Source organism: Muntiacus reevesi, chromosome 1 (genome assembly GCF_963930625.1).
Source record: "Muntiacus reevesi chromosome 1, mMunRee1.1, whole genome shotgun sequence".
Lineage (NCBI taxonomy): Eukaryota > Metazoa > Chordata > Mammalia > Artiodactyla > Cervidae > Muntiacus > Muntiacus reevesi.
In genome coordinates this window covers 183,805,146-183,832,688 of record NC_089249.1, presented here as the reverse complement: position 1 = coordinate 183,832,688, position 27,543 = coordinate 183,805,146, and the positions used below count along the sequence as shown (strand labels likewise).

Sequence of the window (27,543 nt, the reverse complement as noted above, 5' to 3'; positions counted from 1 at the left end):
TTGAAAGTTTTGGACCCCTCCGGTCCAGGATGTTCTAGGTCCCCCAGATTTCCACCCCACACCATGCCCAAGACGCCCACACAGCACAGGAGGCCAAGACCCAGGCTGTGGAGGGCTTTATTCATGAAACCCAGAGAGCCATGTGGCCCCTCCCCTGACGTCCCCCCTCCGGTAAGCCGAGGTCCTAGACGCCTGGCCACTGAGCGTGCCGCGAGTTGTCCCACGCCGCTGGCCCCAAGAGCGCGTCCGTGGTCAGGGAGGCCCGGGCGCTGTGGCCGCGCCAGGTGGCCTGAAGCATCTTGGCTGCTTCCTGTTGCTGCTTCAGCTGACGACGCACAACGAAGCCCCTCCAGGCAGACTGGATGACCGTGGCCGCGTTGGTCTGTTGGGGTCGCCGAAGGCTCCGGGCGGTTGACTGGGTCAGGCAGCCCCGTGGCACGCCGGCCTGGCTGGCAGCACCCCGGCCTGTGCCATGCACCACCCGGGTGGGCAGCGTGTGGCCGCACGTGTGGCATGTGCGGGGGCTGGAACCCACGAGCATCACCACGCTGGGTGGGCTTCCTAGTCCGGAGGTCAGCGACTGGCAGAGAGCACAGACGTGTGGCTGGCAGGACTGGAAGCAGCGGTGGTCAGACGTCGTCCTGGCCCCACTGCCAGTCTCAGCCCACACATTCTGGAGCAGCATGTGCTGGGTGCGGCTCTGGCGAATGACGAAGCCTCGCCATGCAGCCTGGATGATGGTGGCAGCTTGGCAGAGGCGGGCCAGGTCCCGCCGCACACGGTAGCCACGCCAGGCAGCCTGGATGATGATGGCCCACTGGTGCCACACCTTGATGGTACGGCGCACCAGGAAGCCACGTGCACATGCCTGGATAATGACCACCGCATGGATGATTATCTTCTCTACAGCCTGCACCGATGCCACCAGCTCCCTCGGCTGTCTGGGGTCCACCGCTGCCTTGCTGCCCACGATGTCCCACGGCACAGTGCCCCTGGCTGGCTCCCAAGCACCACCAGGGGCATCGGTGCTGCCCCTGGGCCCAACCGCTACACTGGGGATGGTAGAGTTCCACGCTTGGCCACCAGACATGGCAGTGTCCTCCGGGCCCTGAAGTACAGCGGGAGTCAGGGACACCCCGAGACTGTCAGCTGGAGTCAGGGACGCCCCGAGACTGTCAGCCGGAGTCAGGGACGCCCCGAGACTGTCAGCCGGAGTCAGGGACGCCCCGAGACTGTCAGCTGGAGTCAGGGACGTCCCAAGACTGTCTGCTGGAGTCAGGGATGCCCCGAGACTGTCAGCTGGAGTCAGGGACGCCCCGAGACTCTCAGCTGGAGTCAGGGACGCCCCAAGACTCTCAGCTGGAGTCAGGGACGCCCCGAGACTGTCAGCTGGAGTCAGGGACGCCCCGAGACTCTCAGCTGGAGTCAGGGACGCCCCAAGACTGTCAGCTGGAGTCAGGGATGCCCCGAGACTGTCTGCTGGAGTCACAGAAGTTCCAAGAATGTCAGTGGGAGTTGCGGATGCCCCGAGACTCTCCGCAGGAGCCATGAAGCTAAGGGAAGTTGGAGACTCTTGCGGTGACTCCTGCCTAAAAAGGGGCCGCCGAGAACCCCTCGGTGAAGACTCATAACCCAGAGACACCCTCCGAATCCCCAGGCTCTGCTTAGAGTTGGCCATGCGGCGTGCCAGCTCATTAGTGTGGATTATTGGTGTTAAGGCTGGCGGTGCACCCAGGGAGTGTTTAGGAAATTTCTGTGAGGACTTAGGGGCATCGTGCTGCGCCTGATCAGAGGGCACAGTCCCAGCTGCAGAATTGTCTGGCTTTTCTGGTACAGAAATAGCATGCATGGACCTGAAGGATGCTCTAGGGAGAAGGAGCCCATGGTCATTCTGAATCTGACCGCCAGCCGCTGTCTTCTGGAGTGTGCTGGGAATGGCTTCCTTCTGGAAACCACTATACATCATCTTTCTAATCAGGGATGGATGAGGTGAAACACGTGGCTGTAACCTCCGGGAAGTGCGTGGGGTCCCCGTCTGAGCCACAGACCTTGGGTGCAAACCGGTGGCCGCAGTATTGTCATGGGTTGGCTTGGGTGACCCTGAGCCTCCAGTAGAAGCCATGACCCCATGGGACACGTGAGTCATCGAGGGGCTCCGAGGCATTATATGAGCCACCAAAGCCTTTTGATAAGCCGAGGGGCTCCGGAGTGCAGTGTGAGAGCTTGGCATCTGCGGGTGAGCCAGTGGGGCCCCAGTGCCCTTGATGGGCACTGTCCGTACACTGGGGCTAGCAGCCACAATGTGGGAACCAGGGGCCACCAAATTGGTCACTGACCTCTGCTGCAGGGTTGGGGCGTCACTACTGACCGTGGAGGGTTCGGCAAGACTCGGGGACTGGGGAAGGACCGAGGCCACACCGCTGGGCATTGACTTAACTTGGCCAGGAGCTACCTCCTCCAATAGCGGCCTCTGGTCTTTGAGAAGAGCCTCATTCTCTGCAGGGACTCCTTGGCTGTAGTCAATGTCCATTGCCAGGGGACTATGGTATATCCATGGGGTGGCCTCAAGGACTTCGGACCCCTGCCTGGATATGGGCCTCTGGGGAGGAGCCCTGTCTGGGTCCTCTGGCCTCATCACAGTCTTGGGATCTATGGTCTCAAATGCCGTCGTCACCCCAAGAGCCTGGTTCAACTGTGAGGCTCTTTGCAGAACCGAAGGCATTTGGTATACTCCGCCGGTCGTGCCAGGAGCTTCCTGGAGGGGAGCTGGAGCCAGGCCAGGGGGATGGGATGCCTGCAAGGTGGTTGTGGACCCTTCCCCTGCCAGGCCCCCATGGTATGGACGAGGAGAGATCCCAATCAGCAGGGACCCCTGGGGAAGGCTCGGGGCCGCGCCTCCGACTGTGGAGGGTAGACTGGCTGTACTAGCCATGGACTCCAGAACTAGGTTCTGACTCAGTCCCCCAGGCATAGATGCTGTGTCCACACTGGAATTCATAGGACAAGGAGGGATTCTGGAGTCCACTGCACCTACCACTGAATCTGAGAGCAGGTCCGGAGCAGTTAGACTAGCTGACGGTTTCACCGCGAGACCTGGCTTCTCCCCAGCAGTGCCAGATGCTGCAATCAGACTGGGGGACACTGAAGTCGCCACAGAACTCATAGGCACAGTTCTGGCCATGCCAATTGCCCCCGACCCTGGAGGAAGGCCCTGGGCTACAGTGCTGGTCATGGGATCTAGAGCAAGGCCCTGGCCCATGCCACCAATCACAGACCCCTGGGGAAGGCCCTGGCCCATGCCACCAGTCACAGACCCTGGGGGAAGGCCCTGGCCCACACCCCCGATCACAGGCCCCGGAGGAAGGCCCTGGCCCACGCCAGCGATCACAGGCCCCAGAGGAAGGCCCTGGCCCACGCCACCAATCACAGGCCCCGGGAGAAGGCCCAGGCCCACGCCACTGATCACAGGCCCTGGGGGAAGGCCCAGGCCCAAACCACTGATCACGGACCCTGGGGGAAGGCTCAGGCCCACACCACTGATCACAGACCCTGGGGGAAGAGTATGGACCACACCATTGACCACATAACCTGGTGGAAGGCTGGGGGCCACACAACTCAATATTGGCCCTGGAGGAAGGCTCTGGCCCACGCCTCCGATCATGGACCCTGGGGGTAGACTAGGGGCCAAGCCACCAGCTATAGAACCTGGAGCCACAGCACTGGGTATGCCCATTGCAGGCTCCTGGCTGATAACATCAGCTTGTTGGTAACTGCTGGAGGTTGTGGACATAGAAGGACACCAGTGGTCCAGAGATATTGGAAGATCCACGCTGACCTGAGATATGCTGGGGCCCACACTGGTCACGGAAAACTTAGACGAACTCACATCCAGTCTACCAGACACTGAAGCCTGAGAGAAGCGAGGAGCCACCCTTGAGGCCGATTCACGAGTCAAAGGGGCAGCAGCCACAGAGGCATGGGATGTCATGGGAGCCATGCCCGTGCTCATCTGAGACTGGCTTGGACCCAGAGCGGTAGCCACACCCCTCTGGCCCACACTCCCTGATCTGCCAGGGGACACCTGAGACATACTTAGGAACATGCCAGTAGCCAGAGTCCCCCGAGACATATCTGGGAGCGTGTCAGAGGCTATGGTGCCCTGGGATCTGCTCACAGACATGCCCCTGAACAGAGACACACTGGCTTCCTGGCCTAGACAAGAGTCCTCCTCACTGGCCACAGGTGCCTGGTAGAGGTTTGGAGCTGAAACGATGACAGCAGGTTGTTCAGTCACTCTTGGGTGCCTCCCACCGATCCCAGGCAGCTGATGAAAGCCCAGGGCCACCTCGCTGAACTCAGGGGCCTGGAGATGCGAGGCCACGCCTCTAACCGTCAGAGGATCTTGACGTGGGTCCACCCTAGCAGACACGGCTGGCTGGCTCAGACCCTGGCCCATGCCATTAGCCACTGATGAATATGGTGCACACGAGGTGACTTCAATGGCAAATGATGAATGATGCTGACTGGGAGCCACTGCCTTCACCCTCGATGATGGTAAATTTGGACTCACCCTAGGGGCCCAACTCGGCTGACTCCTAGCACAACCTGCACCACTGATCACAGGTAGCTGGGCCAGGCTGGGGGTCCCCCTAGTGGCCACAGATGGCTGGGCTAGGCGGGGGGCCACCACACAAGTCATAGAAGGCTGGCCTAGGCTAGGAGCCATCCCACTGGTAAAAGGTGGCTGGGTTTGGCAGGGGGATACTCCAAAGGTCAAAGATGGCTGACTTAGGCTAGGGGCCACCCCAGTGGTCATAGGTGACTGGGCTAGACTGGGCTCTACCCCAGAAACCTTAGATGCCTGGCCTAGGCGGGGGACAACCCCACCAGTCATAGATGTCTGAGCTAAGCTGGGAGCCACACCACTGGTAACAGATGGCTGGGCTAGGCTAGGGGCCACCCTAGTAGTCACAGCTGGCTGGGCAAGGCTGGGGATCATCCTAGTGGTCACAGGTGGCTGGGCGAGGCTGGGGGCCACCCCACTGGTCACAGGTGGCTGGGCAAGTGTGGGGGTCACCCCACTGGTCACAGGTGGCTGGGTGAGGCTGGAGGCCACCCCACTGGTCACAGGTGGCTGGGCAAGTGTGGGGGTCACCCCACTGGTCACAGGTGGCTGGGCTAGGCTCAGGGCCAGTCTGCAGGCCATCAACGGCTGTGAAAAGCTGGGACCCACCCCACCAACCATCAGTGGCTGGCCTAGGCTGAGGGATACCCTCTTGGTCCTGGACATCTGGCCTAAGCTGGGAGTCAGCTTATTGGCCACTGAAGGCTCAGATAGGCTGCTGGTCATTCTACTGGCCATAGAGAGCTGGCCTGGATTTGGGGCCACCTTACTGGCTACTGTAGGCTGAGATAGGCATGAGGTCAGCCTACCAGCCACAGATGGCTCCTGATAGACAGTAGGGAACACATTACTCAATGACAAACTTCTGGTCAACCCAGTCCCAAAGGGTGCCTGGGACAAACTCTCCTTCAGATTCATGGAACTCTGATCTGAGGACATGTCTTCCTCATCCTCTGAGTCCCAGTGGACACTCAATGTCATGCGACTGGCCACTGAGCTATGATGGAGAACGGGGATCAGTTCTGAGTCTGCAGAAGACTGGTCTAGGAGGCTTGGGGCCACGTGCCTGTGACCTGCTCCCTCAGTCTCTTCCACATTCCTGGGCCCCTGGGACCTCTCCAAGGCCTCTGCAGGGAGGAGAGCATCTAAATGAAAGTCCCTGTCCAGGCTGGCTTCCCAGGGCTCCTCCCCCACCACACCAACAGCGGCCATGCTGGCCATAGACGTGGTGGAAAGGCTGAGTGAGCTGCAGCTGCGCAGTGAGCTCTGGGAATTGCTCATATCTAGGCCGTAGTCTGTGGAGCCCTGGGAGAAGCTTCTGGACAGGTCATTGTCTGGACCTTGTGGCATACTGGCCAGCAGTTCACTAAGTATACGGCTAGTTATCCGCTCCTGTGGGCCATGTGCCCTGGAAAGGCTACCCCGTGTTTGATTCTTCTCCTTCCCGGGGATGGCTGTTCGGGAAAGGGTGGGTGTCAGCTTATTTCCTGGGGAGGCTTTGAACAGACTGGGATCCACCTGATCCCATTGCTTGGGTGCCCAGCAACGACCAGGAGCCATGGGGCTGGGCCAGGGACCTGGGGTTAGGACGCAGGCCTTGGGGGCATGCGGTTGTGTTTTGCTCACCGTGGCGGCCTGTGGTGGAATTGGGGTCGCCTCTTTGGTCATCTGCCTAGGGCCCTTGAAGGCTCGTTTATGATTCGGGGACTGGGTTCTCTGCATGGTCTCCTTGGGGACCACAGGTAGCTGTTTCGGAACTTTGGCCCCTTGGGGTTGGCCCACACAGGGGGGTACCCTGCTGACCCCCGAGGGCTGACACCAGCAAACAGGCCCCCCATAGCTGGCGGCACAGCTATGGGAGTGGGTGCCCCTCCCATGACCGGCGGTGCTGGGAAGCTGGCCCGGGGCTAACCTACCCTCCCCTGGAGATGCCCTTGCATGTGGGGCCACCCTGCTGACCTCGTGTGGACTGTGGGTGCTTGTGGTTGAGCTGCCAGTGGCCAGTGACGGCCGGCTGGCGCTCGGGCCCACGCCATTGGCAAGGAGTGGTTGCCACAGACTGGAGGATGGCTGCTGGTGGGGCATGTTGGGCAAGTTGGGGTCCACATCACTCACCATGGGGCCGAGAGCTGATGCCAATTCCCTCGCCCTGGGGTGTAGGCACACTCTTTGCTCACAGACCTTGGGGGTCAGGTACAGATGTAAGAGGCTTCTGCTGGGTCCCGTCTCCCATGACAGAGTGGGACCCGGGGCAGAAATAGGGGGATACTGGTGAATGGTGATCACCTTAGCAATCAAGGAGTCACCTACAGAGACCACCGATGAGCAGGGTGACCCCCCGAGCATGGCCCCATCCCCCCTCTCTTCCAAGAGCCCCAAGGGCCAGCCCGTGACAAAACCCTCCCAGGCCCCACCCCAAGGAACCCTAACCTTGCTGGGCTGTAGTCTCATGGGGCCCAAGGTGGTCCCCCATGCGGCCGACAGGCTCCCCCTGCAGTCCACCTCCACCGGGGCCGGCATCACAGTCATCCCGCTTCCCACCGTTTTCGAGGCAGCCTTGGGGAGGCCGACTCCAGACCTCAGGGCCGCCTGAGAGAGAGATTGGCTGAGGACTGCACCCAGCTCCCCCTGACACAGGGCCTGGCTCAAGGTGGCGCGCTCCTCCTCCGTCAGGGCCTTGCTGAGCACATCCGCCAGTCTGCTCTGAATGGCCTTAGTGAGCTCACCCCGGGACAGTGCGCGGGATAGGCTGGTGCCCAGCTCGCCCCAGGAGAGCGCCTTCACCAGCACCGTGCCCAGAATGCCCTGGGGCAAGGCCTTGGCCATCGTGGCTCCCAAGACTTCTTTGGACAGAGCCTGGTTCAGGGCCGCCCTCACTTCCCCCTGGGAGAGGGCTTTGGCCAGCAGGGCGCGGAGGTCCTCCTGGGAGCCCAGCACGGCGGCCAGCTCAGCACACAGGGAGGCGAGTTGGGAGGCCGCTAGCTCCTCCTGGCTGGGCGGGGGTGCGCCGGTGGTTGACGGCTGGGCCCGGGCAGCCCCACTGTCCCCCCAGGATTCAGCGTTGCACGTGGTGTGGCCAGCAGAGGCCAGCAGAGGCACCAGCATGTTCTGGGTCTCAGAGGCCCCCTGGCGCAGGCCCAGGGTGGCCTTGCCTTGCACGTAGCTGTGGGATGGGAGCTGGGTCAGTCTGTCTTCTGGCTTGGCTCGGGGCAGAGGGCCGATGTGCTGGCAGGGCTGGGTGGAAGCCTTGAAGCCCGCCAGGAGTGGCTGCGACTGTGTCTTGCTGCTGAGTTCAGCAGCCTGGTGGGCCGCGTAGAGGCTCTTAGCTGTGTCTGTGACCAGCTGGGCCTGGGACTGCGTCTTCGTCAATCCGGTGGGGAGATGCCCTTGGGACTGTACCTTGATCACTGCTGAGGTCAGCTGTGCCTGGGACTGCGCCTTCACCAGCTTGGCGGGCAGGTGTGCCTGGGACGGCATCTTGGACAGACACTCACTCAGGTGTGGCTGGGCCACGGCTGCGGGGGCTTGGGCCGCTGGGTGTCCTGGGCCCCGGGCCTTAGTCAGCTTGGCAGACACGTGCTCCTGGGGCAGGGCCTTAGTCAGCTCAGCCAGCAGCTGGGCCTGGGGCAAGCCTGTGGTTGAACAAGGGGCCAGCTGCGCTTGAGGCAGACATGTGCTCAGCGGCGGCCCAGCTGTTCTAGCAGGCCCATACAGCTGGGATTGAACCTTCAAGACGTCCGTCCTCAGCTGTGCCCGCTTGTTCCTGTCGTTGGCCACTTTTGCCCAGGTCAGATCCCCAGGCATTTCCATGGCCATACTGGTGTCAGACATGGTTTCCGTTTTCACTTGCTTCTGGGAGAAGGCCTTGATTTTCTCGCCTTCCAAAGGAGGCCTGGCTGCAGGCTTAGGAGCCCCAGCCCCCAGATGCGATGGGGGAAAGCATTTCACTTTCCCCTCTGTCAAGTAGGAGCGGGACGAGACCTTGACAACCCCTGTTGCCTGTCTCGCGTTCACCGTGGCCCTGGCCTTTGGTCCGCTTAGACACGTGTGGGATGAGGTGTCGGAAATCCCAGCTGTCGCCGCTGCTGAAAACGGGGGCTTGAGGTTTCCAGCTGCTGAAGGGGGCAGGCACAGGGTTCTGAGGATGGTGGCCACTGAGCGTAACTGAGCAGGAGTCTTGTTGATCATGGCCGCCAGGCGCGTCTGGGGAGGAGCTGTTTTGGCCACCGAGGCTCCTTGGAGCATCTGATGAGATGGGGTCTTGGTCACTGTGGCCAACTGACACGTCTGCGGTGGGGCCTTGGTCCCCAGGGCTGCTGGGCGCGTCTGGGGTGGGATCTTGGTCAGCAAGGGCCCTGCACACGCCTGGGGTGAGACTTTGGTCGCTGTGGCCGCAGGACGTGTCTGAGTTGGAGACTTGATCATCGAGGCCAGCAGGCAGAGCTGGGGTGGGACCTTCGTCAAAGCGGCTGGCGGTCTCGTCTGGGGTGGAGTGTTGGTCATGGAGGCTGTTGGTCGCATGGGGGCTGGGGTCTTTGTCCCTTGGGTCACTGGGCAGGGCTGGGGTGGGGTTTTGGTGATGGTTACCATGGGCCCTGGGCACGGCTGGGGTTGGATCTTACTCATCATGGCCGCCAGGCATGACTGGAGTGGGGTCTTGGCTGCTGTGGCTGGCGGGCACGTCTGAGGTGGGATCTTGGCCACTGGGGATGGGGGGTACACCTGGGGTGGGACCTTGGTTATTGTGACCGCTGGCACTGGGCATGGCTGGGGTAGGGTCTTGTTCACCAGGGCTGCCAGGCACGACTGGAGGGCAGTCTTGTTCACGGTGGCCGCTGGGGACATCTGGGCCACAGTCTTGGTCATGGGGGCTGCTGGGGACGTCTGCGGAGGGATCTTGGTCATTGCAGCTGCCAGGTACATCTGGGGTGGGGTCTTGGCTATTGTTACCATGGGCACTGGGCAAGCCTGGGGCGAAGTCTTGGTTATCGTGGCCGCCGGGTACATCTGGAAGGGAGTTCTGGCCATGGTCAAAGTGGTCCCTGGCTGGGAGAGGGTCTTGGTTGTCACAGGCGCTGGGCCTGTCTGGGGTAGCATTTTGAGGACCTCTGCTTCCATGGGGGTCTGGGTTTGGGTCTTGAATTGTCCTTGAACTGCCTGGGCGCACCTTCCAGATGGTGGTGGGCCCATGGCTCCCGCCTTGTTGGCTCTGGCAGTTATTTGCTTGGTCTTCATTGTGTCCCCTTCCACTTGCACAAGGCAGGTGCTTCTGATGGTTCTTGTCATCAGGCATGGGCGGCACTTGGCCTCGAGACTCACGGGACACGGAAGTTTGATGGCGACTGTCTGGTGCGGCAGGAAGGTGACGCTGGGGCCTCCGACAGAGCAAGTCCCAGGCGGTGACATGCCTTGGGACTGCAGCAGGGCCAGCTGGTGGGTATAGGTGGCCAGGCTGTCGGAGGAAGGGAACTGGGTCTCCTTGCTCACCATGGTGGGCTGGGCCAGCAGGGACTTGCCCTCTTCGGGATGCTGGAACCGCACCTGTTGGGGCGGGTGGTAAGGGATGTCCCCCTCCTCTACCTTCGCTTTTTTCTCCATCGTCTTGCCAGACCGGAGGAGGCGCCTGGTGTTGAAGCGTCGCCAGGCCTCCTGGATGGCCTTGGCTGCCATCATCTGGGAGATGAGCTTCTGCCGGAGGCGGTACCCCCTCCAATTGGCTTGAATGAGGGTGGCTGCGCGGGACAGCATCATGTCCATTTCATCCACCAGGACGTTCCTGAAGGCCTGGCTCTCCACCACAGCCCGGAGGCGAGGGATACGACGAGCCACCGTCTTGTCCTTGTCAGGCTGTTCCAGAAGGGTCTCCTTGGAGGCGGGTGGTTCACGCTGGGGCTGTGGATGCAGTGTTCCCGGTTTGTCTTGGAGACTGGGATCAGGCTGGTGGGAGCTCTGCCCACTGGGCGACATCTGTGGCTGTGAACACGGTGTCCCCACTCTATCTTGGAAGTTGGGGATGGACTGATAGGAGCTCTGCCCGCTGGAGGACACCTGTAGCTGTGTTGCTTGCTGCATTGTCTTGGTTCCTAGGCGGGTCAGCTCTGCCTGTGGGGGGGCAGCAGGGAGGTGGTCAGGGAGCAGCGTGGTGCAGGCAGGAGGCCTCCTGGCTGGGGCGGTTACTCACCCCCCAGAAACTACATGTTCTGGTTCCTGGCATCTTGCCATCTTCCTCCTCTCCTTGGAAGGGACTCCTTCACAGTCATATGCCCGGGTGGCCTTCCGTCCCCAGGCCACATCATCCTACGGCTACTCCAACGTCAGCACCCAGGGCACGTTCTCACCTGAATGCCTGACCACCCACCTGCTCCTCACCTTTCCTCTGTATCTGGAACATACTATAAGGACAGCACTGATCGTACTGTTTTGGAAATATCCTGCCTGTGTCTGTATGCTTGGTGTTATTTGCTTTTTCCCACTGACTGATGGTATTCTGAATTCTTAGATGGTAGGAACCGAGCCCGACTCATTTCTGTGGCCCCATCTCAGTCACAGGGCCTGGGCTCCCAGTTGTGAAAAGGTAGATGTTCTGAGTGGCTAGCTTGGCTATAAATGAGTAGGTGAGCAGATTGAAGGTTGGATGGATAGATGGATGACCAACTCCTGAATGGATAAATTAGTGGAAGAATGAATATTGGATGGATTAGAGGAACGGATAAAAGAGTTTGGGTTGAAAATGGGTGAGTAAATGAAGTTGATGAATGAATTGGCAAACAGATCAGTAAATAAGGAAATGGATACATGGATGGATGGATGAGAGTGTAAACAGATAAATGAATGTATGTGTGCATAGCAGGATAATTGGATAGATGGAGGGAGGGAGGATAGTTGAGTGGGTGGGTGAATGGATGAAATATGAGTAGATAAATGAATGAGTGAATGAAGAAAGGTAAAGGAATTGGTAAAGAGATCAATGAAAAGGAGGTGGATTGATGAATGACTGGATGGATCAGTGAATAGATGGGGGATAACATAGGTGATGGATAGATCAATGACAGATGGAAGGATGGGTAGAGGAAAAAATGAAGAGGTGACTAGATTTCAGAATTACCCCAGTGCAGAGTATTCACTCAGGCAGCCCTAGAGCATAAGACAGGGGACTATACAGGAGTCCCCCCTTCTGGCTGGAACCACAGACTTCATACCTTGGAAGATCATAGAGTTGGAGGAGGAGCAGGAGAAGAAGGTGCAGTCTCGGAAGCCAGCTTGCAAGAAGCAGCAGCCTTCAGCCCTTCATCCCACGCAATGTGCAGCAACACTGCCCTGGGCTGACTCTGTCCCCAAGACCAAAGTGAAAAGATGTTAAAACCAAAAAAGAAAAAAAAACCACTAAATTCTATTTAAAAAACAAAACAAAACCTTTTTTTATTGCAAAGTTCACTTTTCAGAGGTAAAACTAGAGAAATACCCATCAGGTCAAAGAGTAGGGTAAAGCCACCATCAAAAATTGGCATTTTGGAACCTGGGGGGGCGTGGGGGAAAATTGGCATTTTGTGTGACTTCCCTGGTGGTTTAGTAGCTAATGTAGTGATTAATTCTCATGTCCAATGGAGGGGACCTGGGTTTGATCCCTGGCCAGGGGACTAGACCCCACATGCCACAACTAAGTCTTAGTGCATCCAGATAAATAAATAAATCTTTTTTAAAAAATTGGCATTTTGGGCTATAATTGTCAGTGAATATCTTCCATGTTCATGTCTTTGGATTAACAATGAAACACCAAAAACAAAGAATTTTAAGTCCAAAAAATGAATGTACAAGGAAGTTTATTCCTTTAAAAAAATTATTTTATTGAAATATAGTTGATTTACAATGTTGTATTAGTTTCAGGTATATAGCAAAATGATTCAGTTATATATACATATCTATATTCCTTTTAAAAATATTTATTTGTGATATTTTGTTTATCTAGCTGCACCGGTCTTATCTGCAGCACATGGGAACTTTAGCTGGGGCATATGGGATCTAGTTCCCTGACTAGGGATTCAACCCAGATCCTCTGCACTTGGAGCTTGGAGTCTTAGCCACTGGACCATGAGGGAAGGCACATATATATTCCTTTTTTACATTCTCTTTTATTATAGGTTATTACAAGATATTGAGCATAGTTCCCTGTGTTATCTTGTAGGTCCATTTGGTTAGAGATTTGATATGTATCTAGTGTTATTTTGTACCTAAAAAAAAAAAAAAAAAAACTGGAAAAAACCAAAAAGGTGATTGCTAGGGGGTCAGTTAACAAGTGCATAAAGAAGGGTGCTCAAGGATGTTCATCACTGTATTGTTTATGAGAGTCAAAACCAAAATCAACAATGCTTCTCAGCAGGAGGTGGCTTAAATGCAGAAGGCCCAGGTTTGACCCCTGGTCAGGGAACTAGATCCCACAAGCCACAACTAAAATTTCTCATGACTCAGTGAAGACTGAAGATCCTGCATTCTGCAACTAAAATATGGCACAGCCAAATAATATTTTTTAAAAAGAAAAGAAAGGGTTTAAAAAAAAGAAATGATAATCAGAGCATACCTTAAATGATCCACAAGCATAGGTAAAATTTAAAAGGTGAACAAGTTACAACCACTTGGATCCATATCTTGAAGATAACTCACCAATTCCACTCAGATGAATATACTCAGGAGGTTCAAGTGTTTATACTCACCCCAAACCAGAAACCATCCAAATGTCCACCAACAGAATAATGAGTAAGTCAACTGTATATCCTCCATTAATATAAATGAGTAGAATTAAAAATATTGACCTATTTATAAATCAATGGATCCTATTTGACATGTCAGTGAGAATGTGGTCAACAGTATAGAGGAATCTCACATACATTGTTTTGAGTGAAAGAAACTGAACATAAAAGAAGACAAATTGGTTACTCCAGTTATAGGACATACAAAAGAGAAGAGAAGAAATTAAACTCTGCTATTAAAAGTCTGGACAGGGCCTCCCCTGGTGATCCAGTGGTTACAAATCCACCTTGAAAGGCAAGGGACACTGGTTTGATCCCTGGTCCAGGAAGATCCCACATGCCAAGGTGCAGCTAAGCCTGTGTGCCGCAACTACGGGGCCCGTGTGCTGCGACTGCTGAAGCCCACACACTTAGAGCCTGTGCTCCACAAGAGGAGCCGCCCCAATGAGTCCTCGCATCACAGCAAAGAGCAGCCCCTGCTCACGGCAACTAGAGAAAGCCAGTGTGTAGCAAGGAAGACCCATCGCAGCCAAGAAATAAAATACAGAAATGAGGTGACTGAGAGGGGACATGAGGGGGCTTGGGAGGCCAGTCACGTAGGTTTCTTTGGATTGTGAAAATATGGCCTGGCTTTTCTCTTTGCATCACCTTCATATAGAGGCCAAAATACTCCTAAGTGATGACGAGGAATACGTAAGGAGATGAGCAAATAATCAGAGCATACCTTAAATGAAAAATGCAAGTTACAAACAACAAGCACCATAGGACTTGACTTTTTTTTCCTTTTATTCATGTGTTTGGCTGCATCAGGTCTTAGTAGTGGCAGGCAGGCTCTTCTCTCCTTACAGCCTGTGGGCTAAGTAGCTGCGGTGTGCAGCCTTAGCCGCCCCCGTGGCATATGGGATCTCAGTTCCCCGATCAGGATCAAACCCACATCCCCTGCATTGGAAGGTGGATTCTTAACCACTGGACCACTGGGGAGGTCCCAGGACTTGACTTTTAAAAAAAATAGTCCATATAAAACACACACAACAGACACACACACTGGAATAAGCATAAAAAAATCTGGACGGATAAACATTAAATTGACAAGTGATTGTGTGTGTGTGTGTGTGTGTGTGTGTGTGTGTGTGTGTGTGTGTGTGTGTTTAAGGAATAGGCTCAGGGGGTACTTTTTTTTTTAGGGGGTACTTTAATAAACAAAATTTCACTTAAAAAATTAGAATTTGGCCTCTTAGTCAAGGTGGCAGAAGGATATGATGTGGCCTCCTTCACTCCTTCACTCAAACATAGAATGATGGAATATTTCAAAACAGTATTACCACATGGTATTTATTGTTTAATGCATAGAAACATGAGATCACTAAGTTGTAAACCAGTAACTAACTTAACACTGTGTGTCAATTACACTTCAAAAACAAACAAACATGCACTTCTCTGGTGGTCCAGGGGTTAAGACTCCACACTTCCACTGCAGGGATCTTGGGTTCAATCCCTTGTCGGGAAACTAAAATCCCACATGCCTTGTGGTACAGCCAAAAACAAAACAAAACAAATAAACTCATAGGAAGAGAGATCAGAGGGAGTGGGGTAGGGAAAGGGGGAAGTGGATGAAGACAGTCAAAAGGTACATACTTCCAGCTATAAGATGAATAAATATTAGGGATGTAATGTACAACATGATGGATTCTGAGTTATCATCACAAGGGAAAATAATGTTTTTTCTTTTATTTTGTATCTATATGAGATGATGGATGTTCATTAAACATTTTTTTCTTGTATATATTTATTTATTTATTTAAGGCCATGACTTGCAGCATGTGGGATTAATTCTCCAAGTGAAAGTGAAAGTCACTCAGATATGTCCAAATCTTTGCAACCCCATGTTCTATACAGTCCATGGAATTCTCCAGGCCAGGATACTGGAGTGGGTAGCCTTTCCCTTCTCCAGCATATCTTCCCAACCCATGAAGCGAACCGGGGTCTCTTGCATTGCTGGCATATTCTTTACCAACTGAACTATAACCAGAGATCAAGTCAGCATCCCCTGCATTGGGAGCTCAGAGGCTTAACTGCTGGACCACCAGGGAAGTCCCAATGCTCACTAAACTTCTTGTGATCATTATTTCATGATGTATGCAAGTCGTTATGCCATACACCTTAAATTTACACAGTGCTGTATGTCAGTTATATTTCAATAAAACTTGGGGGAAACTTTTTTTAAAAAAGAAAACTATAACTCAAAAACAAACCAACTCATAAAAAAAGAAAGAAAGAGAGTTAAGTCGCTCAGTCGTGACCAACTCTTTGCAACCTCATGGACTGTGGCCCACCAGGCTCCTCCATCCATGGAATTTTCTAGGCAAGAGTACTGGAGTGGGTTGCCATTTCCTTCTCCAGGGGATCTTCCCGACTCAGGAATCGAACCAGGGTCTTCCGCATTGCAGGCAGATGCTTTACTGTCTGAGCCACCAGTTTCCCATAAAAAAAGGAAAAGAAAAACTTTGCAATTTCCTTTTTAAAAAAGAAGAAAAAAGAAAAACATTACCAAAATCTAGCTCTCACCAACAGATATGATGCAAATACTCTTAAAAAAAGACCAGTTATCAGAAGAATAATACTATACCCAAGTAGGATTTATTCTAAAGATGTAACAATAGTTTAGTATCTTTAAATTCACAAGGTAATTCATTACATCCAGGAATTTAAAAGATAGCCATATGATTTTCCAAATAGTGCCCCCAAGGCATTTTCCCAAATCCACAGTTATTTATAATAAATATTTTTAAAAATAGATAAGATAGTACATAAAAATGGTAAGTCTAACCACAAAACCATAACAAATGCCATTTTAAAACTGAAATTCTGAAGTCATTTTTGGTAAAGGAAGGAGAGAGGTGCTGCCCACCCTTGCTGCGGGTATCACTATTTTTGGTAATTACAGCAAAAGCAAGATAACAAGGACTTGAACAAGCAGTGTAAATGTTTGAAAAGAGAGCTTAGCAGGAATTGTCAACTTAGAAGACCCAAGAGATTCTGTTTTTTAAAAGTATATATGTATACAAATACAGAACACGTGTATGTGTGTGTATATATATATACATATATCCCATCGTTCCTAAGGCACATGACTGCATACAAAAAAGCAAGCTACAAATGGAAATGAGAAAAAAAATTCATAGAGATGTCCAAAACTATACAATTCACAGGAACAAATATTACACAAAAGCCAAAGGAGTTACATGAAGGCTAGGAAAATAGACAAAAGATCTCTTAGAGGCTTTTCTCTCTGCATCACCATACAGAGGCCAAAATTCTCTTAAGTGATTTTGAGGAATATGTAATGAGACAAGCAAATAATCAGAGCATACATTAAATGAAAAATGCAAGTTACAAACTACAGGCACCCTAGCACCTGATGTACCACCACGTTAGGAGGAAGAAAGAATTCTTACAATAATTATTACACAATGTCACAATTCACAGACTATAATTCATGTCCATTAGAATCTCAATGTGGAGCTTTTTGGAAGTGGAATAATTTCAGTCTTCAGATGGAAGAGTAAGTGAGAGAAGACAAAAAGATCATAAAAAATAACAGTAATAAGAGAATTTGACTAGCCAGACGTATAGACTTAAAAGCCATCATAATCACACAATGGTTCACATACATGACTAGAGAAATAAACCAGTGGGACAGAAAAATGAAACCAGAAATTAATACCAATGTACCAAAATACCAATGATATAATGTATTTCAATTCAAGAGAGGGAAATTCTGTGTTTAAATAAATGGTACAAGGCAATCTATCTGCAAGAACATATGCTTGGACCTCTGCCTCATACCATATTCTAAAAAATTCAGATGGATTGAAAAATTATAAGAACATTTATTATTATGTGTGTATAAGTCAGTGAGCTCTTATGAAACTAAACAGGAAACCCAAAAGCTTTGAAAAAGATAAACATGTTTGACATCATAAAGAAAAAAAAACAAGTGTATGACTAATGATGCCATAAATAAGGCCAAAGTACAAGAGACTAGGAAAAGAGTTTGCAATGCATGTGGCAAAGAGTCCAAGTTACCATCCTGCTAAAACAAAAATACCCATACTTTTGGAAGACTATGACAGTATCCAGAGTGTCTGCAACTTAACATTTGCAATGTCTAGGATATAATCCAAAATGACAAGAAATTTGAATAAACTTAAAAAAATGAAACATTCTCATGAGAAAAGTTTATCAGTGGAGTGTGACCCCAAGAGGCCCAGTTCTTGTAATTATCAGACAAGGGTTTTAGAGTAGTTATTATAATTATACTTAATGGGAAAACATGCTCATAAGGAATAGAGGTGGAGGATCTCAGTAAATAAACAGAAAAATGAAGATATTAGAAAATAACCAGGTGGGAATCCTAAAATTAAAAATATAAAATATCTGGAATTCAGAAAGTATCTGGATGGGCTAAAATGCAGAGTGCAGATGACAGAAGAGTGCGTTTGAAAATAAATAGACAGAAATTATCCAATTTGAAGAACACAGAAGGGGTAAAGATGGGCCATAGAGCAAGCCTTAGGGACCTAGGGGACAATATCAAATAAATGTAATTGGGGTCCCAGAAAAAAGGAGGAGGGTATAAAAATATGTAAAGAATTAGTGGCCAAAAATTTGTTGACAAAAAATGTATAGGTTTAAAAAGCTCAGAAAACCCTAAACAAGATAAACACAAAGAAACACACCTGGGCTCAACACAGTCAACATCCTGAAGAGCCAAGATCAGATCTTGAATTCAGTCACAGAAAAACAGATAACATTCAGTGGAGCCATGATTCAGCCAACTTCTCATCCGAAACTATGGAAGCCAGAAGACAGTGGAACCACTTTGAACCAAGTCTGGGCCCAATCAGGAGATCAAAACCAACCATAGATTAAATGAAGGAAGTTTAATGTAAAGTACTGTTTATGACAATAAAACAGTAACTATAAGGTAAAAAGAAACTCTAATGTGGTTTCCTAGGGTTGAGCTATATCTCCAAAGAAGGGCAAATTGGGAAGAAATTCAGACTTCCTTGGAGAAGATGTGGTATGACTCACCAGACAGCAGAGATACCAGCTGGTTTGGCCAGACTGAAGCAGGTCTGGAGTTTCCAAGCAAGCAAAAGCACCCTCCCCCAGAAGTGCAGACGGGGGAACAGGTGATCAGTAACTGGTGATGTGAACACATATCAGGAATCCAGTTGCTGGTGGAGGCAGAAGGTCTGCAGAGTGTGTGGGCTACCATGGGGGCTCTGATGACAAGAAGGCTACAGAAAGGTGTTCACCAGGCCGAGCCAGCAAAATCTCAGGAGTGAGGCAGATTCACCAGGAATCTTCACACTTCTACTACTGACCCATCCTGCAATGTCTTACCAGCAACCTCTACTAAGAAAGATTAATATTACACTCACTTGAGACAATGAAAGGAATTCCTTTGTTTATTACAGATAAGGTACAAAGTGAAAGGTACATTTGGTGGCAAGAGATAATAGATTGAGGATTGACATGCACAAAATTAAAGAGCTGAATGAACAACAATAGCAAAATACTGCCAACTGATAATTCTATACCTAGGGAAAATGTCCTTTGGAAATAAACTTAAAGACATTTTCAGGTGAAACTAAAAGAATTTGTCACCTGTACATCTGCATTATAAGAAATGCTAAGAAAGTTCTTCAAGTTGAAGGAGAATTATATTTGAGGGAGACGTATCTGGGGAGAAATGAAGAATACATAAGGGATGATAGATACCCACATAAATAGGAGAGACTATTATTTTCATCTTTAAAAAAAACACATATGGCAGTATAAGCAAAGATTAACACATGGTCTTGTGGCATCTATAATCTATGTAGCTGTATTTCACATGAAAAATAGAGAATAAACAACAATGTTGAGGGTAAAAGGAACTATACGGTTGGAAGATTTTTACATTTTAGATGAAGTAGAACAACAGTAACTCTAATTCAGTTATGACTTAAGGATGTTTGTTAAGGATTACAATTCCTTGAGCAGCCCCTAAAAAGGAAAAAAAAAAAAAAAAAAAAAAAGGCAGTAGAATTTAAAATAGAATTCTAAAAATGATTCAAATAATAATTTTTTTTAGAAAAAAAGGCAGAAGGGGGGATGGAGGAATAAAATTCAGAGACCACGGAAAGAAAACTAGTAAAATGGTATATTTAAATTCAATCATATTAATCACTGATATAAGGATGATCACAATCAATTTGTTTTCAAAGACCCAAGCACCACCTCCTTTCGCATTAGACATTTTGACTTCACTTGTGCGATGGTCTGAATATCTGGCCCCAAGATAGGCCAGGCCCAGGCACAATTGGCATCAATGGGAACTGACTCATAACAGCAAACTGGCCTGAGGCTGGTTCCCGAGGGTCTGCACAGTCACTGTCTCATGTCACAGAGGAGGAAACTGAGATCCAGAGGAGCCAACATACCATGTCTCACTTCTTTATATTGTTTATTTGCCTCCCCCATTAGACTGTGAGCTGACCACCCTTTGTCTGCTTTTGAGTCCCAGTACCTAGAACAGTCCATATAGTAGGTGCCCAAGATATAATTATAGGGACACTTCCCTGGTGGTCCAGTGACTGAGACCCTGTGCTCCCAATGCAAAGGGCCCAGGGATTGATCCCTGTTTGGGAAACTAGATCTCACATGCCCCAACTATGAGTGTGCATGCCTCATCTAAAGATCCTGCATGCCACAAGGAAGATCGAAGATCTCGAGTGCCGCAATTAAGACCCAGCACAGCCAAATAAATATTTTTTTAAACAGAAAGGTTTATGGATAAATGGAAGAATGAATGGAAGGATGGATACATGGATGGATCGACAGATGGATGGATGAATGTGGCCCAGCATTCAGAACTTGGACACGGCAACTTCAAGATCTGATTTGGCCCATCTCAGGTTCTGAGGTTTCCTCAACTACATGATTCAGCCTGTTCCATAAACTCAATCAGAATGAGACAGAGGAAGGACAGGGGGACAGAAAACAGGATGTCAGGAAATGAGAAGAAGGAGTAAGAGCCGCAGATACATGAGCTGAGTGGCCAGTTGGGCGATTTTGAGTAAACCCCTCTGGGTCTCCATTTAATGTCACCTGAGCAAAGACCACCTTCCCAGGTTCCCAAGGAAATGTGATAGGCTCTCCAGGCTGGGTCCCCGAGGCAGACAAACTCACCATCAGGGCTTTGGGGGCCCCTTGCACCTTTGCCGTGAGGGGCTGTGGGGCTGTCCCACCTCTCAGAGCAGCCTGGAAGGCCCAGGAGGACCCTGAAGGCCCTGGGGGCCCTGGAAGAATGACCAGGTCTCCACGTACCCACCCTTACCCAGCCCAGCACCAGCCTCACTCACCTGCCCTTGAAGCTGGACCCACCAGCCCGAATGGCCAGCCTTGGGGTGCTGGTGGGTGGCTTTGTGACTCAGCCAGATTCCGGCCAATCCCCATCAGTTCCTGATGGGAGGGGGTTCTAGAAGGCTGACTCAGTGGGATGGGGGAGGGGCGGGACCCAGGTCAGGGCTGAAGGGTATGGTGGATGCTACATCTTGCCAGGCCATCCCAAATAGAAAAGTTAGGGCTCTGAGCACAGAGGGGACCCCAAATTCTCCCCTTCATGTGTCCGGAGATGGCCTCAGCCTCTCTCATCCCTTGGGCATTTGCTGAACACCCACTCTGTGCTGGGACCTTTGTGCTGGGGACACAAACAACTCAAATAATTTAGGGGTGTGAAACTGTTAGGAAGGAACCAGTCAACTAAAAAATAGTCACAACCTGTAAATAGAGAATTGTTTTATTTGGTAGGAATGTTAAGGACCCTGAGACCGGGAGCCAGCTTCTCAGTAGCGCTGAGAAAACTGCTCCAAGGAGGCAGGAGGGGGTGTCAGGCTATAGACAAGTTTGCAACAAAGGGAGCAAGTAGTCAGAACATCAAAGATGATTGTGAGGCAAGAAAAATCAGGTATCAAGTTAAAGAATTTAGTGCACTATGTAAGAGATGTAAGCCTCTAGGCTCACTGAAATAATTTCTTTCCTGTGCACTTCAGCCATCTGGGGCCAAGTCCTGTTTCCTTGTTCACTGTAAGGGGTGGCAGGTGTGGCAAATGGCTGCTTCTTGCATTCCTCCCCAACCTCCCACCACCCAGCTCCTCAGCAATCACCATGGGGGGCAGCTGCTGGATCGCAGGGATCTTGTTCCCTTTGGGGAGCCCTCATTTACATTTAGAAGCCAGAAATTGCTGACGGCTGTGACATTTCTTGCCCACTGGATTCAGAAGGAAATATTTCATTTCACAAGCCAAAGAGGGGGTAGGATGGGCTGAACCCCACGGAGAGAGACAATGAGTTGACTGGGGGCCTGCTGTGAGAGCCCCATCCAGATGGATGGCAGGGCACGTGCAAAGGCCCTGAGGTCACGGTCAGGGAACATGGTGAAAGCGTTAGCGCTCCGTTTTGTTAGACCCTGCCACACCCCTGGACCGTAGCCCACCAGGCTCCTCTATCCATGAAATTCTCCATGCAAGAATACTGGAGTGGGTTGCCATGTCCTACTCCAGGGGATCTTCCTGACTCAAGGGTCAAACCCAGGTCTCCCGCACTGCAGGAATCCTTTACTGTCTGAGCCACCTGGGAAACCCATGGAGAACATGGAGGAGGCTAAAGCCCTTGAGGGAGGGAGGGGAGGGTAGGGAGGGTGACTGTATGGGGGGGCTTCAGAGAGGAGGATAGCAGCTTTGGTTTTGTTGAGATGGTGCAGGGAAGCCACGAGAGGGTTTAAAGCAGAGGAGCACAGGCGCTGGGCTCCCGCTGTTGAGGATGGGGGCTCCTTGGGGTAGCGCCAGGTCCAGGGCCCCTTGAGAACGTACCACTGCTTGGCAGAAGTGGCACTGACCCTGAGCCACGGTCCTGGAAGGGGAAGTGAGGCCACCGTCCCCAGTCACCTCCTGGGGCTGGGCCAAGGCCTGGTGTGAATCATTGCTGGCTGGGTCCCGGCTGACATACACTTTGGCCTCAACTCAGCAAAGTCCTGCCAAAGCCACACCGCCCGGCCCACAGGCCTCTGGCTGGCCTCCCTGGGGAGCCTGCAGGGCTGGGGGGGACATCCAAGCAAGAGGCCATCAGGGATGGTCAGCCTTCCTCTGCAAAGACCCTGTGTTTTCCACACTGTGGGTGTGGTTCTGGGCAAAACCAGGGACATGGCAGTTGGACAAAACTTAGCTCTTTTGTTTCCGCAGTCACCAGGATAGCTCCTATCTAGGCCCTAAGAGAGCTAAATGCAAATCCAGGGTGATCAGGGCAATAACAGAAGCCGCACAGAGCACCGATAGAGCCCCATAAGGGCACCCGCAGCAGAGGCTGTAAGGTGGAGATGAGCTGTGTGGCTGAGGGAAGAGGTATATCAGGCTATGCAGCTGTGCAAAGGCCCTGAGGCCAGAAGGAAAGGCAACAGTTTGGGTGGGAGGTGGAGCCTGGAAAGAGACACCTGCCCAGGGCCAAGTGCAGTCAAAGCCTTTTTTTTTTTTTTCCCCCCAGAAAAGTATCAAGTAGGTGTCAGATCTGTGGTTTCCAAAAAACCCTTCAAGGCACATTCCATTGAAAAGATTGGCCTTCCACCAAGCCCCAAGGCTCCTTCAAGGGAGGTAAAAGGCCCCCGTGCTGCCATTTAGCAAGCCGTGCAGGGTCTTAGTTGCAGCATGCAAACTTTTAGTTCTCACATGTGGGATCTAGCTCCCTGACCAGGAAACCAACCTGGGTTCCCTGCCCTGTGAGTGTGGAGCCTTTATCCGCTGGACCACGGATAAGTCCCAAGATATATCTGATCTTTGTCCTCGGTTTTTAGCACACGGCTTCTAAAACTTTGGTGAACTTCGGAGTGACGTGTTTTTTGTATGCTAATAAGAAAAGCAGTGGCCCAAGGCACTTAAATAGCTTCAGAATGGGGGCTGGTCTCCAAAAAGACCAAGGTATGATAGTGTCCTACTCTTTGCAGGGGAATAGGGGACCTTAGCCCACTGGCTCCTCTGTCCGTGGGATTCTTCAGGCAAGAATACTGGAATGGGTTGCCATTTCCTACTCCAGGGAAGGTGTGACTAGGTGATTGTAAATTTCAGCCCCCACTTCCCAGACCTCCTGGGAGGGGAGATGGCTGAATTTTGAGTTAATCCCCAAATGCCAGTGATTTCATCCCACTGGTGCACACATGGGATGCTCAGAAGATGAGGTGCCTAGGGAGGGCAGGGAAGCTCCCTGCCCTTCTCCCATACCTTGCCCTGTGCGTCTCTTCCACGTGCTTGTCCCCGAGTTGTTTTCTTTATAATCACCTGGAAATAGTGAATCTGTGAGCTGTTTTAGCAAATTACTGAAACTGAGGAATGGGTAATGGAAACTCTTGGGTTTATAATCAGTCGTTAAGAAGTATAAGGGGCAGAGAACCTCTTATCGCTCCGGTGGTTAGGATGCTGCACTTCCACCACAGGGGGCACAGGTTCAAATCCTGGTTAGCATGCTCGGCGAGGCCAAACATAAATAAACAGGTAAGTTTTTTTTTAATTAAAAAATAAAGGCGTATAGGCAGTAATCTAGGACTGATCGGTATCTGAAGTGGGGCAGTCCTTGAACCCTTCACCTGTGCGGTCTCTTCTAACTCCAGGAGAGAATTGTAGGATACCCAGCTGGAGAACTGCTTGGTGTGGGGAAGAATAAAACAAACATGCATCTGATGTCAGAAGTGCTGTGAGTAAAAGCATCTCAGGGGGCATCCGCAGATCTTGTAACCTCCCTGGGGTCCCCCCTTCTCTCTAGATTTGGGGCTGCACAGGGCGCACCTCGCCTGACTCCTCTTTCTCTACTGTTCGTCTCCTGAGCACTTCCAACTTCTGACCTGAGACATGTTACCTGGACACAGGAAACACATCCTTTTTCACAGCACAGGACGTGAAGGCCAGAGCAGGGAGGAACGTGGTTGAGGGTTGCTGTGGCACCCTGGCATTTAGGCTGGGGCCCAAGTCTCCTGAAGAGTGAAGCTCTGCCCCCCAAGCATGGTCTCCTCTGTGTGGACACCCCAAGCTCAGTTATCAGCCCCCTTCTCACTCCAGGCCCCTCTCCTGAAACGTCTGCCTGAAGGTGGTACCAAGGAGAGGTCACATGGTTAAAAAACCCCAAAGCAGCTCTTGAAGCCTTGAAAAGTGGGCAGCCAGGGTGACCTGGAGGAGAAATGAACTCGTAGGTAGAGGCCCCTCTCTTTTGAGGGCCAAGGGGGACTGTGGGCACAAGGCCTTCCTTCTCTGTATCTGTTTCCTCATCTGTAAAACAGGCATGATTGCCCACCTTCCCTAGCAGGGTTGGGTACACAACTGGAGTTCAAAACTCACTTGCCCTGTGTCCTTGGCCACCAAAGCTCAAGTCCCTGGGGACCCCAAGTGAGGCAGAAGCCCAAGGTCTGAGTTCTTTTGCCCCCACAATAGGAAAGGCCAGAGGAGGCAGGGGAAGAGGGGAACCTGGAAGTCAAGGCTCTGAAGGTGAGAGGTCCAAGGCCCATATATCCCGGCACAGGTTCCTAAAAAGGCTGTGACCTCAAGCCAGTCACTCAACCTCTCTGAATCTTAGTTTCTTCAAAATGGGAGAATAGGATGTTGAGGGAGGGGTGTTTCAGAAAGTACTTGAAAAATCCTGGATTTCAAGTTAGTGCTCTAACAGGGAGGCCCCACATAACCTACCCACACCCCAGGCCTGGAGGAAGACAGCCTTTCTTTTGGTCCTGAGATTCAGGTTTCCCATACAACAAATACCACAAGCTTAGATTGAGCACCACCTGTAAACCAAGACCTGCTCTGTAAACAAACTCTCTTAATCCTCACAACTTCATGCGACAAGTTTACGATTGCTCTGCCCATCTTGGAGACAAGCAGACAGCAGCCCGGCAAGTTCAAGTTTCTGCCTTTCACTCAGTCTCGGGCTGGAGTTGCCCCCCGCTTCCCTCTCGCAGTCCCTGCTACGCAAAGAGGACACCCGTGGGCTGGCTATTTCCAAAGGCAGGTTGCAAACCCCAACGTCCCCCACCCAAGCCGACCAGAGTCGGCCCGGCGCCCAGGGGCGCCTAGATGGCGCTCGCTGAGCGCCAGATGCACAGGCTCTTTCCGGACGCTGAGTCCGGCCTCCTCCGAGCAGGGGCGGAGGGAGGAGGTGAAGGAGGCTGGAGCGGATGGGACCCGGCCAGGCCCCGCCCACCCCGTCAGGCCCCTGCAAGAGAAGAAGGAGGCGAAGAGCCGAGCTGGCGTTAACGAGACTTTACTGAAAACAGAACACCGGGCGAACCAAGGATTACAAACAGGAATGTGGACTCGTAGCAAAACAAAACAAAAAAACAAATAGAGGAAAAAGGGCGGGAGGAGGGGGTGTCGGAGGGATGGAAGGGGAGGGGAAGCGAGAGCGAGGAAAGGGGAGGAGGGTTTTTTTTTTTTCTTCTTCCCATTTCCTTAAAAAACCAACACAGGAGAACACACACACACACAACCAACGTTTGTTCCCGAGTAGAAACATAAATAGGGCAGAATCGAACACTCTGTTCTTCTCTCTTCCAAAGTCAAAAAAAAAAGGGGGGTAAAAGAAAAAGGAAGCGCAGGGCTTGAGGCTGCGCCCCCTCGGAGCCTCCTTCGGCGGCGATGTGTACAAAGGGGCGGCCAGGGCGCGCGGGTTTGTGCAACACCGGGTGACCGCGCGCCCGGGAGAAAGGCAGCGCAAGAGCGGGGCAGGGGAGGTCATGCGCTCACCCCCCCGGGAGCAGGGGGTCCAGCTTGTCGAGTCTGAGGCGCCCTCTTCGAGTCCTGGCACCCTGGGGCGGGGGGGGGTCCCCGGGGCCGCGCCCTCTCCGAGTCCGGGGCGCCCACGCCCCCCCCCCCCACGCGAGCCCGCCTCTCTGGGAAGGGGCCGCGCATGCGCCCCGTGCGCGGGCTCAGTACGCGGGCACCTGGTGCTGGGGCAGCAGCTGGCAGCCGCTGTTGACGTGGCTGAGGACCTTCTGCTTGAGCTGCGCCACCTGCTCGCGCAGCAGGCTCGCCGTGGACGCCAGCTCCGTGTTCTGGCTCTTGAGCGTCTTCACTTTCTCCTCGAGGCGCGAGATGCGCTCCAGCTTGCGCTTGCGGCACTTGGAGGCAGCGATGCGGTTGCGCAGACGCTTGCGCTCTGCCTTAATGCGCTCTTGCGTGTCCATGTCGATGGGCGACAGCGGCGGGCTCTCGCCGAAGCTCGGCACGTCGGGCACCGTCTGCGGTTCATCCTTGAGCGCGGCCAGGCGCGGCGGCCCCAACGTGCCTGGGGGTGGCGGCGGTGGGAAGGGCACGGGCTCCGCGGCGAAGGCGACCGTCGCAGCACCCCCAGCACTCCCGGTGCCGCCCGCGTAGCTGCTCAGGTTCGCGTAGACGGGCGCCTCGGGCGTGGCCGCCGCTGGGGCCAACTCGCTGGGAGGCGCGGCGCCCGCAGCCGTACCCGAAGGTCCCCCGGCGGCGGCTGCAGCGGAGGCCGCGCCCGCGCCCAGCTGGTTTTGCTTGTGTAAGTCCTCTAGGGCTTTGACGAAGCCCTCGGCGAACTCCTGCTCCTCGCTGGCCGCCACCTTGGGATAGAGGAACTGCGTGCTCGTCGGCGTGGTGGTAACCAGCCCGTTGGACTGGATGATGAGGCGCTCGAGCTCGGGCGAGGCGAGCTTGAGCAGCCCCAAGTCGGGCGAGGCAAGCAGACCGTCGGGGGGCGCCGTGCCCGGGGCGCCGTCGGTGCGCAAGGGGCCCGGGGGCGGCGCGGCCGCGGGCTTAAGCGCTGCCGCCACCTGTTCACTTAAGCTCAGCGTCAGCGCGTCCTTCTTCATCATGCTGCCGGCCGCCGCCGTCGGGGGCGCCCCGGGGAACAGACGACCCGGGGACGCGAAGCTGCCACCGCCGCCACTGCTACTGCCGCCGCCGCCCAGGCCGCTCAGCGCCTCATCGCCGTAGAAGGGTGTTTCCATCCTCCGCCTCCCCCGCCGCGCCGGCCCGGGGGGGGAGTGGCCGCGGCCGCCCGGGGGCCCGCGCCCCCCCCGTCCGCTCGGCCCTGCGCCCGCCCCGGCCGCGGCCGCTGCGCCCGGCCCTCCGC

General features: G+C 52.7%; 2 protein-coding genes across 2 annotated transcripts; both read right to left on the bottom strand.

Moving 5' to 3' along the window:
• Positions 1-184: 184 nt before the first annotated feature.
• IQCN (IQ motif containing N) lies at positions 185-26,357 on the bottom strand. The gene is made up of 6 exons (XM_065916223.1): positions 26,254-26,357; positions 25,483-25,662; positions 22,215-22,329; positions 20,608-20,679; positions 7,055-10,726; positions 185-1,108 (listed from the first exon to the last, which is right to left on the bottom strand). The coding sequence occupies exons 1-6, from the start codon at positions 26,355-26,357 to the stop codon at positions 185-187; spliced, it is 5,067 nt and encodes a 1,688-aa protein (XP_065772295.1).
• JUND (JunD proto-oncogene, AP-1 transcription factor subunit) lies at positions 25,695-27,543 on the bottom strand. Its single transcript, XM_065917433.1, has one exon. It carries the CDS (start codon positions 27,416-27,418, stop codon positions 26,375-26,377), a length of 1,044 nt encoding a protein of 347 aa, XP_065773505.1. The 5' UTR covers positions 27,419-27,543; the 3' UTR covers positions 25,695-26,374.